The sequence below is a fragment of the Semicossyphus pulcher genome, unplaced genomic scaffold, assembly GCF_022749685.1.
Source record: "Semicossyphus pulcher isolate SPU_LCO1_2020_fin unplaced genomic scaffold, fSemPul1.0.p SCAF_11, whole genome shotgun sequence".
Classification (NCBI taxonomy): Eukaryota; Metazoa; Chordata; class Actinopteri; order Labriformes; family Labridae; genus Semicossyphus; species Semicossyphus pulcher.
This window is the reverse complement of record NW_027211615.1, coordinates 28,263,714-28,277,020: the sequence shown is the minus strand read 5'-3', so window position 1 is coordinate 28,277,020 and position 13,307 is coordinate 28,263,714. Positions and strand designations below refer to the sequence as shown.

At 41.7% G+C, this 13,307-nt stretch overlaps 1 protein-coding gene across 7 annotated transcripts in view; it reads left to right on the top strand.

The window, feature by feature from the left end:
* Positions 1-13,307, top strand: part of myt1la (myelin transcription factor 1-like, a) — a 74,586-nt gene that overhangs the window by 49,835 nt on the left and 11,444 nt on the right. For all 7 annotated transcript variants that reach the window (XM_069685861.1, XM_069685853.1, XM_069685825.1 and 4 more), the window contains exons 9-15: positions 82-216; positions 2,502-2,592; positions 4,748-4,858; positions 5,810-6,030; positions 8,656-8,939; positions 9,451-9,468; positions 10,086-10,310. In XM_069685861.1, the coding sequence (XP_069541962.1) occupies positions 82-216; positions 2,502-2,592; positions 4,748-4,858; positions 5,810-6,030; positions 8,656-8,939; positions 9,451-9,468; positions 10,086-10,310 (1,085 nt within the window). The remainder of the gene's footprint in view (positions 1-81; positions 217-2,501; positions 2,593-4,747; positions 4,859-5,809; positions 6,031-8,655; positions 8,940-9,450; positions 9,469-10,085; positions 10,311-13,307) is intronic.

Genomic DNA, 13,307 nt, shown 5'->3' with positions numbered 1-13,307 from the left:
GTCACTCTGCCACTGGTTTCCTGTCCATCCAACACCCTCTCCCTCTCACCTCCTCTGTCTCCTCTCTCTTTCCTTTTCCAGACTCTTCCAGGGGGGAGAAGAAGGACAGTAAGTGTCCGACGCCGGGTTGTGATGGGACTGGTCATGTGACGGGTCTGTACCCGCACCACCGCAGCCTGTCTGGGTGTCCTCACAAAGACCGAGTCCCGCCTGAGAGTAGGTCCCACTGCCTGATGTCATGCTGCACTGAAAACACATCCAGCTTTAAAAACAGTCTGACAAGTCATTTCAGCCAGCGTAGCGCTTCAGTCTGATGTTGTGTTGGTTGTTTTCTCAGCGATGGAGCTGCTGTGGCGGCTGAAATCATCTTACTGGTTTAGTCAAACATCAGCTGGTAGAGACTAAACCCACAAATTTTACTGTCCTCTAGTAAGATAATACGGTTAGCTAAAAAACCAACTTAGATAACAAAACAGGAAGTCCTGCAGAATGAATACATTTAGCAAGACGTGAATAATCATGTGTGAAGTTCAGCAGGCTGCCAACATCTACAAACATCAAGAACTACTAGATTAAATTTAGGGGTTAGCGCCAAGAAGCTAATTATAGCTAGGGAGCTTATTCTTGATACTCTGCTAATTTCTCTATATTTTGTCATCATTTAGCCTTTATTGGTCTCACTTTGCTATATAGTAAATTTAATGCAGTTAACACTAATTCATGCTACCTATTTTGTACGTGTACAAGTCCTGCAAAGGGCGTAAAGTACCCCGCGTATATATTTTGGATAACTGCTGCCAATGTAGAAAAAACATTATCATGGCTGCAATACATTAAACTAAGTTTTATAGTTTGTTGGACATGTCACCCACTTTATGATGCCAAACTTACTTACTGGTCAAATGAGGATCATATCACCTGATTTTAGATGATTTAAAACCTCCTAAATTCCCAGAGGACACAACTGGATTCATCTCAACATGCAAACATTTGTGTCTTCATTTGAGAAGAATACAATAAAAACTGACTTTAAATGACTTGTTAGAAGGACTGTGCAGCTGTAAAGTTGGACAATGTTGGGCATGTTAGCCGTCAGCCATCATGCACCCGTCCCGCATGACTCTACACTTGTGTTCTGTTGTGTTGGTTTATTTGCTGGGTTTGACTCTGTAAAGCTACGGATGGAGCAGAGGATTTATTGCTATTTTTTCAAGAAGTAATTTGCATTGTTATGAATATTTATTCAGTGAGCACATGTGTGACAAAACATATTACAGTTTTAAGAAGCAAGATTAAACAAAAAAGCTTTAAAACATTATCAGAGTTTTGAGTTAAAAAGGAAAGAGATCACTTCTTGTCATGTATCTAAAGTGAACATGCAGTCGTTCTGCAGTCTTCATAGAACAAACGCTCTTAAAAGTCGTCGTCTCATGTTTGCCGTGGCACAACAGAGAGGGTTTTTTATCTTGTGTTGTTGGTATCCTTTACTTTCCTTCCTTCCTCCTCATCGCACCTGCCTGATGTCTGGTTTTGGTGTCTGTGCTGCCGATGTTACGTGAACAGCATGAAAAATCAGCTTGATTCACTGGCTGTGCTGCAAAAACTCACAGAAAGACCTGCATGAGAAAAAACCTCCGAACATCCAGACCTGCTTTAATCACACAAACCAAACGCGCAGATGACATGTTGCAGTAGATTAAAGGCTTTGGTGGAATATACTTGATGTTTCACCAGCAAAATGTCATAAACATAAAGCAGAATATTATAGACAGTGCACGGTGGAAATGAACCGTCTCGATGCAGAGAAATATATTTTAAAAAAACAGGACGATAACTTCTCAAAATATGAAAACAAATTGAGTTTTAGATGAACGGTAACTTTTCTGTAACAGAAGTTTCAACTCTTGTGATGCAAACTCATTAAGTTCCCCACCCCACACGTTGTTCCTGTACCATCTGCAGAGTCATCAGCAGATCTTAACAGTGCATGACAAACTTTTGCTTCCAGTATGTTCTCGTCTCATGAAATTTCATGAAATGAGCTCGGTGATCAACATGCAAATGAGACTTGTGTTTCCCCAGCAGGAAAGGATTACACGGAGCAGACATGACTAGAAACACAGAGTACTTTGTGATGGCAAGAAACTGATTCCTGTTCCAACTTCGTCACAAACTTTTCCACTGGGAGGGATTTGTTCTTTCATTTAGAACAGAGACCTAAACTTTAAACATTTGGGGTGATTCAAACGACTAAGTAGAAACAGTTTTTGTTGTATTAACAGGGCGAAAGCGTGTCAACTTCCTGCTACTGACACAATCCTTTCATGCTGGGCGTCGTCACAGTGTTCATTATCTCTGTTTTCTGACAGTTAGTGGCCCATCGTCTTGTCCGTGTCCGTGTTGCATCTTTGCATGCCTAACCGCCGTAGCTGATCGCTTTGTAACTCTCCTGTCTGCTCCTAACCCTCGCTGTCTTTCTCACCTTTTCCTGTCTGTCAAAGTCCTTGCCATGTATGAGAATGTTTTAAAGTGCCCCACTCCTGGCTGCTCTGGACGGGGTCATGTCAATAGCAACAGGAACTCGCACCGCAGGTGAGTGAGCGTCCTCCAGCCGGGCCGCTAACAGCTGAACACCACCGACATGTGAATGAAGCAAAGTTACAGTGAAAATACTGTGCGTTTGTTTGTTTAGGGAGAAGTCTGAATCAAACCTTCGACATTAGTTTCACTTTCTGAGCGGCAGAGACAGTTTGTGATTGACTTCCACATCTACAGCCGCAGAACGTCACATTTACTTCCTTTAAATCTGCATCCAGTAGACCCAGGTTTATTTTTACATCAGTTGAACTTGTGTATTTTTTGGGAGTCCCTCAACAACAAATCCCATGCCCATCCCTAGTCTACGTTTGCCTTTGCCTTTGTAAGATAGGGCAGTGGATAGAGTTGGAAATATGGACAGAGAGAGTCGGGATGACATGCAGCTCAGGGCGCGCTGCATCGAGGACTGAGCCTCAGTGCATGGGACGCGTGGTTTAACCAATGAGCTAAACCGGCGCCCCAAATCCCTTCTTCCCTATCTTCAAGGGTCAAGTCTCAAGTGTTTATAGGAAAATTAAAGAAAATTTGAGTCTTTCAGGCTCTGAAGGCTGACCATTAGACAACACAGCATTAAAATATTTTTCTTTCAAAGCTGCAACTGAGACCAAAACATGACCCTGGCCTGAAGTCAAAGCTTAAGATGTCACGTCTCTGTTGATTTCATTGAATAAAGGTCTCTTGTAATTTGCTCGTTTTACATTCGCCCTCAAATATGAAATCTTTTTTTGCCCGTAAATGTCCTAATTTTGGTCTCATAAAGAGCTGTTGGCTTAAATGTAACATTGGTTTGTCTTAATCCTGATATAAAACATGTTCGCATTGTCCAAAATCGTCTCCGGTTTTTCTGCTCCGACATTCCCAGGATTGGATGCATGTGGGAAAAAAGGCTTTAATTAAAATTTTGGCATGTGTGAGCTGAAGGTGTGTCTGCGTCACATCAGCAGCTCAGCCACTTAACAGGCAGAGCTGAGCATCACATGCTGCAAACACACACACACACACACACACACACACACACACACGCATGCATGCATATTTTTGAATTATGTAATGTGATTAGGATTTGCACTCATTTTCTCACACATACGTAGAGCGTCAGATTACAGACACACTGTTTTATGCACACACAGTCTAACTGGAACACACATTCACACATACACACTCACACAGCAAGACACTCACAAATTAGCTCGCAGACAGCAGCACGCGTGCGCTGGCAGACAGAGAAGCTCACACACACACACACACACACACACACACTCGCTCAGACGTGGCTGCAGGGTGTGTTATGTAGCACAGCTCCGCTGGGAGAGGAAACAAAGCACTAGCTAGCTAGCTTAGCCACTGTTAGCTACCAGCTCACGCAGCTTTCATGTGTGGCAGTCGCCATGGAAACGCCTCCGTAGCAGCAGCCTCAGCAGCAGCCGCCGTGCTGATCTGTCACACACTCCTATCATGCTTTAAAAAGGTGTGTGTGTGTGTGTGTGTGTGTGTGTGTGTGTGTGTGTGTGTGTGTGTGTTTGTTGGCAATAACAATATCTCATTCCTTCTGTGTGTGAGGTGATTAGGATTTGCCTGGAGTGATGCAGAGGGAGAGACAGGAAGTTTAATTGTGAATACATCCGATTGGCTTCTCCTTAAACACAAATTCACAGCACAAGAGTTATGTCAGGGACTTCAGAAACAACTGTCTGTCCAAAAAACACCAACTTTATTTACATTATGACTGTAAGCCATCAGCTGCGGGGAGCTGAAGGGACAAACTATCTTCACCGGGAATAAACGTCAAACTCTCAAACTCTCTGTTTAGCTGACAAAAGGAGTTACAGACAGGTCCAAAAGCTGTAAATCAGTCAGCCATTAAACCAGTCAAAACTTGAGTTTGTAGACCAGTCAGTTAGTCACGAACCATCAATCAGGAAACCAGTAATGCCGTCTTCATAAAGTAGGTCGTTTAAAATCCATAATTCATTCTGAACTTCTGTTACTGACAGCTGAACCACTCTTCATTCACAGCCAGATGCTGTGTGTGTGTGTGTGTGTGTGTGTGTGTGTGTGTGTGTGTGTGTGTGTGTGTTTGTGTTAGCGTGTGTGTAAAGTACAGTATGTAACCAGGTCGTGTGCTGTCTCCCCCTCCCTCCTCCTCCAGTCTGTCCGGCTGTCCCATCGCTGCCGCAGAGAAGATGGCGAAGGTCCACGAGAAGAGCCACACGACTGACACCGGCAGCAAGACCAATCAGACGTCAGACCGTGTCCTCAGGTACCGCCCACTCTTATTACAGAGTCAGATTAGTTACGATAACGTGTTTTGTCATGCAGTGCAACCTCTTGTTGTGATATCTTAATTAGGGATGCTAAATGTTGAATTATTATCTAAACATTCTGTAAACGAACAAATGGTGCAGTGAAATTTTCTAAAACCAGGGATGCCAAAATGCTACTAAATAACAACAACAGAAAAAAAATGTTTTAACTCTTATTCTTGGAACCAGGTTGGATATGATTTTTTTTTAACGTTTTGCTCTTGCAGCTTAAACTCTAACTTTCTAATGTTAATAAGGGATGCTAAATGGCATATTGGAATTAGAGTATAAACCATAAACCCAGCCTGTACTTGTTTTGTTTTGTTTACATTCTGGGATGGAGAGACACCAGCAGACAACATTTTGCCTTGTAACTCAAATATTGGATGCAAAATAGTGCAATAAAATCCCCACTCTTATGTTAATGAGATTTGCTGAAGGTCACACAAGCCACCTAACTGGGGAAGCACAATAGTGCAGTTGCAGCCCAGCCTGTCAGAGTAGTCCAAGAAACAAAAAGTATAAGATGTCATAAGACAATTTGTGTTTCTTTAAGCAAGGATGCCAAATGGTGTACGCACATAATACGCTCTTCTTGTTGTTTTTTTTAAGATTTGGAACCATATTTAGATAACATTTAAATGTTTCACATAAAGTTTGTGTGTCAAATGATGCAGTGAAATGTAATCTAACCTAGTTTAAATCTAATTAGTGATAAGGGAAGCTAAATGGTGCAGTCAGATTTACAGCATACATGTTGAATTGCGTTCACTTTTTCTTTTTTGTCATCTCGGCTTTGGGAAATGTGTTCATTATTTTTACACTTCATTCTTAAATAAGAGATGCCCAATGGTGCAACAAAATCCCTGCATGTAAATTATCCTCTGTTGCCTCCTTTTGCTTCTCAGGCCGATGTGCTTCGTCAAGCAGCTGGAGATCCCTCAGTATGGCTACAAAAACAACGTTCCCACCAGCACACCGCGGTCCAACTTGGCGAAGGAGCTGGAAAAATACTCCAAGACCAGCTACGACTACACCGGCTACGACAGCCAGCATGGCGGCTACGGAAAAAGAGGCCCGACGACCAAATCCCACCATGGACGAGACACCTCCCCAAAGGGATACGACGGTAAGAGAAATTGACAAGTGGATCTGAATTCTGTTCCCCCAATGTCTTTTTTATTTCTTTTTTTTCGGGGGTTTGCTGGCCTTATTTACAGACATGTTTGCTTCTTTTCTGGGCTTCCTCAAGGAAAGAAAGATGTCACAGAGGGTGGCAGTAATACAAAGTAGCTTCATTTGCAATACGTTGGAATTAAAACAATTTAGAAGGCGAATAACAAGAAGAAACAATGATTATTTATGTTTTCCCTGTTCTTCTTTCTGCACCTGTGGCAAAACGTTTTCTTTCCAAGTATTTCTTACAAGTAAATCCAAAATGTGCATAAAAATATTTGGTCAGAAACAAACTTCCTGTCAGTCTTTTGTCTTTCTGAAGGGAATAAAACTTGCGAAATAATCCTCCTATAGGGTACCTCTATTAATCTCCTATTCTAGGGAGAACATTTTGTACTTGACGATAAAAGCTTGACAACACACACACACATGCAAACACACACTCTCACACATGCTCAGTACTCAGTGTATTCTCTTTGTTAGAGAGCTGAAAGCGCCGGTGTTTTCCGCCTCTCCACATGGCTCGAGTGAGAGCCGAGCAGAGTTATGGAAATGCCAAGCTAAGAGCCTGCCTCCTCTGAGCAGAGGATGGAGGGATGGAAAGAGGGAGGGAGAGGAGGTGCAGATGGAGGGATTGTGAAACGGGAGAGAGATAATGGAGGCGAGCCCTGTTTCTTTGGCTTGGAGCCATTAGTGAGACGCAGGAAAGAGGGAGGTTTTTTAGACGAGGTGTCTGCGCTCCCCTTCATCACGACTCCCTCCCTCCATCAGCATCACTCCAGCCTGCCGAGCCCCGTTCACCATCACTACGGCATACGATCGTTATGTCTTTCTCCATTCTTCTTTGTCCCTTTCTTTCTTATTTATGCTCTGATTCTTTGTGTATTTTTGTTTGGTCATACTTTATATTTTTCTTATCAACAAATCCAGTAAAAAGACCGAAACCAACAATTTGTTAGTACGTCTGTCTTTACTTTCAGACTTCACCATATTCAATGGCGGCCATTTTTCTGCTGCCATCAAAAGAAAGAATCATACTGCTGTTTTCCAGTTTGCAAATCGTATAAATGTGGTAAATCTGACAAATTGTCATCATTTCACAGTTTCTCTATAACTCAGCAACGGAAAAAAGAATTAACTGTGAAAATCTAAAAGGATATTGGGCCATAATTAAAGCTAAAACAGCATTTTTGCTAACCCATTAGCTACTCTCACAGCTAACGTTAGCACTCAGCTACCTTCTGGTTAACATTACAGTGAGCTAAACGAGTGCGCCTTTCCTGTTGTATCATGTAAGAATATCAAACTGTAATTTCATCTAAGAACAGATTGAATGCTAACGTTAGCTGTTGTGTAACTAGCTTATGGTTTAGAGTTGTTTTGACTTGGAATACGGCACAATGCTCTTCCAGATGTTTGCTTTTTATTGTATTTTCTGTTGCTTATCAATGGGAGGGTGGTGAAACATTATCATTTCACCACCTTTTTCCCTTCGGATACAACTTGCCACCTGGAACACAACATTAAAACAGAACTGAGTTTCCCAACCGTAGCAGGACGTTAGCGGAAAATGGCCGCCATGTGATTATTATAAATTGTCTCCTATACTCTAGACATACATTTTTAAATATTTACAATATTGAATATATTGTCAAGAAATTCCTAATAGAGTTGACCATTGTATGTTTAGCAAAAGTTGCACACAAAGGAGGTGCATTTGTTGGGGACTATTTTCAGCTAGCATTAGCATCCAGCCTGTCTTAGCTAACACAACTGCTAGCTAGGAATTTATGCCTTTCCTATTGCATCCTGTTAGCGTATCCAATAAGTTAGCTTAGAAGTGGCTGAATGCTAGCTTTAGCTTTTGTCTAAAAGGAAGCTTATATGTTATCTGGTAAGTTTTTTTACCTTGAAATACGACCCATCAGATTTTCACCATCCGTTGTTTTCCAGTTGCTTGCCGAATAAGAAGCAGTGACATGATGATGACATCAAACTAAAATGGCTGTGGTGTAAATATTGTGATTTACCTCCTAGATTAGATAAATGTAGCTTCAATATAGAGTCCTTAAACAGCTGGCTACTGCAGGATTAAGAAAATGTTACTCAAACAGGAGGAGAAAGAGCATTTACTTGGGACTATTTTGAGCGGCGGATGAATCCACATTTGGTTCTATATTGAGTATTTGAGGAAGCAGGGCAGTGTATACGGGATTGAAAATAAGTGTGTTGGTTCGTGGTAATGAAGCAACGTGTCGCCTCATTGATGTGTTTTTAATAGTTTGTGGAGAACAATGAAGCTCTAAAACACAGAGGAAGAAGATACATCAGGCTCTGCAGACAGTGTTTGTTCATGGGATCAATTAATTAAAGGTTTTGGTTAATACAGAACGTCTCCATCACTCTTTGTTTCTACTCATCAGTCTGTCTGGGTTTTTTTGTTGTTGCATATTTTAAAAGCAACAGAACTTGTGTTTGTAATTTTTTACCCTCTGTAACAATCCATCTGCTGCTCAGTCTGGCCGAGCGCCAGCATCAATCTAATAAATCAAACACGCGTGTGTGTGCCTCCCCACAGCTAAGCGCTACTGTAAGACATCGAGCCCGGCCAGCAGTACGACCAGCAGCTACGCTCCCAGCAGCAGCAGCAGCCTGAGCTGTGGAGGAGGAGGCGGAGGGGGAGGAGGCGGAGGAGGAGGAGGGGGGAGCAGCGCCAGCAGCACCTGCAGCAAGAGCAGCTTCGACTACACCCACGACATGGAGGCGGCGCACATGGCTGCCACGGCCATCCTGAACCTGTCGACGAGGTGCAGGGAGCTCCCGCACGCTCTGGGAGGGAAACCCCAGGACCTGCTGACACAGGTAGTCTGAGGCGGAGAGCACGAACACAGCACGTCTGCCTTTATACATCACACTCACACACACTAGTAGGACGGGGGAAAATACACATTGTAATAGTTATCAGAATTTTAAGGATGTACTATATGTATGATGTCAGAAAGTAAGTTTGACTCATCAAGGTGACATTTCACAGGATAAATCAGGTTAATTCTCTCTCTTCTATAAGAAGTAATACAATTGTGCCAAATATCGAGATATATAGAGATACATTTTGAGATCTGGGAACAATGTGAATTTACTAAAGACAATCAGACAGGTCCCACTTTATTTGGAGAAGAAAACCCAGACTGTCTGATTAAAACATCTATCAAATTGTACAAAATTAACTTTTAATTTAATGTTGTTTTTCGCACCTTTTCCCTTTGCAATGAGGGATTATAACTTACATTTCCAGTGTGCTCACTTGCTGTTTAACCTCTAAATCAAATGTCCAAGATAATGTGAATAAACTCCCTTTTTTCCATGTTTCCAGATCTCAGCAGTCAACTTGGTGAGTACAACGTTATTATTACAGAACTACTAGATATAAGAAGCATCAACACTGTTATGAGAACACACTCACAGCCGGACTGGGAGAAGCAGGACTGACTTATTGAGCTGATAACCAGCAACGTGTGACCACTTGGCCCGACTGCTTTTGTTAGGCTGAGTGAAGCCAGATAACGAAACATATCCTGGGCACGTTGTTTGAGACGGCCTCAGGTCAAAGTTTCACTCTGGAGCTTTACTGATCATGAAACTTTTGATGCAGATAAAATTTAAGAAAATCTGGTGATATTTCTCACTGAGTGTAAAGTAAGTGGTGAAAATCTCTTGAGATGGTTACCTGTGTTACGGAGTTGGTGCATGGAGTTTGAAAGACGTGGGCGATTACAGAGAGGGTATAAAGATTATGTAGGATCAAGTGTTTGTGGAGCCTGACTCATACGAGAGACTAAAGGTCAGGATGTTTTGGCCTCTGCTACTTTAACTCCAATCGTTTTAAATTTAATCTGTGACTTCTGAATCACAGAAAGCTCAGCGCAGAGTGCTAAAAACTTTTGCACTGACCCTCAGATTTATCCCCAACTGCTGCACACGTATTCATCTTACCTGTGTCTCCATCAGAGTCCGGTTGGCGACATGGACGACAGCGGCGCGGTGGATGTTGCCGGTCAGCCCGGCGGTCCGGAGGGCAGCGGGACGGTGTTGACCCCCCTGCAGCCGATGTCGCCCCAGCGGCAGGCTCTGCTCAGCAGCCGCTGTTACCAGCTGAGCGAGGCCGACTGCTGGGACCTGCCCGTCGACTACACCAAGATCAAACGCCTGGGAGACGAGCAGGACCACAAAGAGGTAACAGGAAGGACTGCGTCACTTTAAACAGACTAAACTCCAGCGTTTAAAAAATATGTTTGAATAGGCTGAGAGACTTACAAATTGTAGAATACATCATTTACAATTAACATATCATTAAAGCAGTACAGCACTGCATTACACTGTTTATAGTTTATGTTAACGAAAGCACCATGTATATTTTTATTACAGTTATATTATTAGGTGCTTTAAGCAGCGACAGTTGAAGGGACGGCTACGGCGTTCAAAAAAGAAAGTTCCACCTTGCGCACTTCCTGTCGATGTGGCCCAGCAGTCTACTACAGGAGAGAGACTGGTTTGCTGTAGTCAGTACAACGTCAGAGTTATTGAATTGTCATATAAAGCATATAACAAGTTCTCTCGGGCAATTTTAAGAGACCCGTCCCCACAGCGACAATGTGAAGTTACTCTTTACACAGAAACACATCAGACGTTAAAGGTAGAGTCTGCTGAAAGGACAAGTTAATATCTAAGTGTTTAAAGGAAAGGTTTGTACTTTAATTCACACCTTTGCAGACTCAAGTAATTTTGACTTTAATAGTGAACAGAATAATAAACAACACTTTTGTTTCTTGAAAGTTACTTAAAAGAAATATATACAAAATGTATTAATTCATGTATTTGATATTTAATTTACTTATTTATTTGTGACTTTATGAGTAATTGAGTTGGAAAACGGCTGTTTTATCTATAATAAGCGACAAAATTTAAAGAAAACTAAAATTAGTAAGAATTTTAAAACTCACTAAATATAGAATCTCTAATTTAACAGAGGCAAAAAAACTTCTGTGGCAGTGGTTCTCAAAGTGGGTTACATTAAAGGGGGATGCCAGGGGGTCCCGAGGTATTTATTTTTACTATCTTTTCATCCATTAGTAACGCAAGGACAAAACATATGACTATTTTGGTCATGTGTTTTTTACACTTCCTGTAATAAAACATCCAAGAGCAAAAATCCTCAGATGGGGACACAATGGTTTTATTTGTGTTCGTTTTGGGGACTCAAAAAAGGTTTGAACACAGCTGGTCTGTAGATGCAGTTAAGAACTTGTGCAATATCATCTGACAAGAAAGAACAGATTACAGAGCTTATTCTCCATCAGCATGTTCAGTAAGAATTCAGTGTTTCTATAGTTTAAACCTGACATGTTAGTTTATAGAGTTCAGTATGTACAGAGAGTTTACAGGCAGCATATTGAACACAGGTACTGCACACAGTGACGGATGTTTGGGGTCATTTCAGATCAAACTGTTCAGTGACGTTGACGAGGAGGCGGAGCTTAAAAACCTTAAAACCACCTTAAACATCTCATTTTGAATTAAAGTAACAAATGCATTCAATAAGTCACATAAAAGGCAAAACTTTAATCATCTCTAAATGTTTGTCATGCTCCGCACTCTGCACTTATAGCTCTCATTAAGGGCTTTAAACACCTAATTTAATATTTAGTCCCCTAATCATCCAGAGTGAGGATAATTAGAAGCATGAAATTAAAAGATTTAAGGAACCCAGAGTTTGTATTAAAGAGTGTGTGCGTAGATTAAGTGATGATTACAGTTTAGAAGCTGTTTAAAGGAATGCAGAGCAGAGAGGCAGCGTGGTGAAGTTGTGGACTTGCTTTGCGAGGGCGTACTACTGGTTGCTAGCACGCATAATTTTTGCATCACTTTACATACATAAGAGGAGATTTGAGAGTTTAGCACGGTCCGGTGTGTGTGTGTGTGTGTGTGTGTGTGTGTGTGTGTACACGAACACCTCGACTCACCGAAGGCTTCAAATAATGCACAGAATGACGGCGGCTGCCAAAGTTGTGAATCGTAGCTCAGTTTCGTTGATGTTCTTCAGCCTGGAGCCACGAAACAGAAAACACTACAACAGAATAACTAATAAGAAACAGAGACACGAGCTGCGGATACACGCAGACTATTTATTCCTTTTGATCGATATATTCTGATTTATTCTCACTGAGGTGTTTAAATGGAGCGTTTTTACTTTGTTTGGCCTTTAAACAGGTTTGAATCGGAATATTTGGCTTGTGTAAATGTCGCTAAAGATAGCCTCCGTTAAAAAGAGGAGCTTATTTTCTTCTTGGAGGAAGTAAAAGATGGAGACTGAGTTTTGAAAACTTAGGATATGTGTGACAATAAAGGGAAGGACCTGCATTTATCAGATTACACTTACGAATGAACCGAGACTTAAGTAAAAAGCTGCTCACTGAAACAGAAGAATGAGACTCACTCTGTTATTACTTAGAGCAAAGCGAGGACACGTGAGCTCACAGGTGGGACAGGAAATCAGAGAGCTGTGTCTTTCACTTATTTTCTATATCGCATCTTCATTTGCATCATCACTGTCGGCTGCGGAGAAGCACAGGGGCAATTTTTCCTTTTATTAAATGTGACGCACTGCATTGTGGGATTGTTAGCAGTAAGTAGCGTACGTGCCGTGAGCTCTACTTTATTCATCCTGCTGCGGGGACTTCTGAGGCCACCGAGCATGGACGCATGTACGCACTTCTTTATATATAATCTGTCATTCAAACATGAAGTCGGAAGTCTAAACAACAAAAACATAAAATAGGAATTTTGCAAGACAAAAAAATTAGAACAATAAAACAATAAAGAAACAAAAGGAGTAAAATTAGAGAAAAATAAACAACAGGGATAAAAAACAAAGATTAAAACAACTCAGGCTGTAAGATTGCTCAAAATTAAACGTCAGATCAAAACGTCCTTAAGTTCCTTTTGAAAATAAAAAGTTAAAAACAAAATAGTAAAAATGATTCAAACCTTTGGACACTTTTCAGACGCAACTAGCAATCAACATGACGCGCTGTCGTCTCACAGAAGGTTCCTAGTTCGCCCTCAGCTGTGACGAAGTGAAGCTTTCTGTGTGGAGTCTGCATGTTCCCCCCGTGCATGCGTGGGTTCCCTCAGGGTTCTCCGGCTTCCTCCCACAGTCCAAACACACGCTCG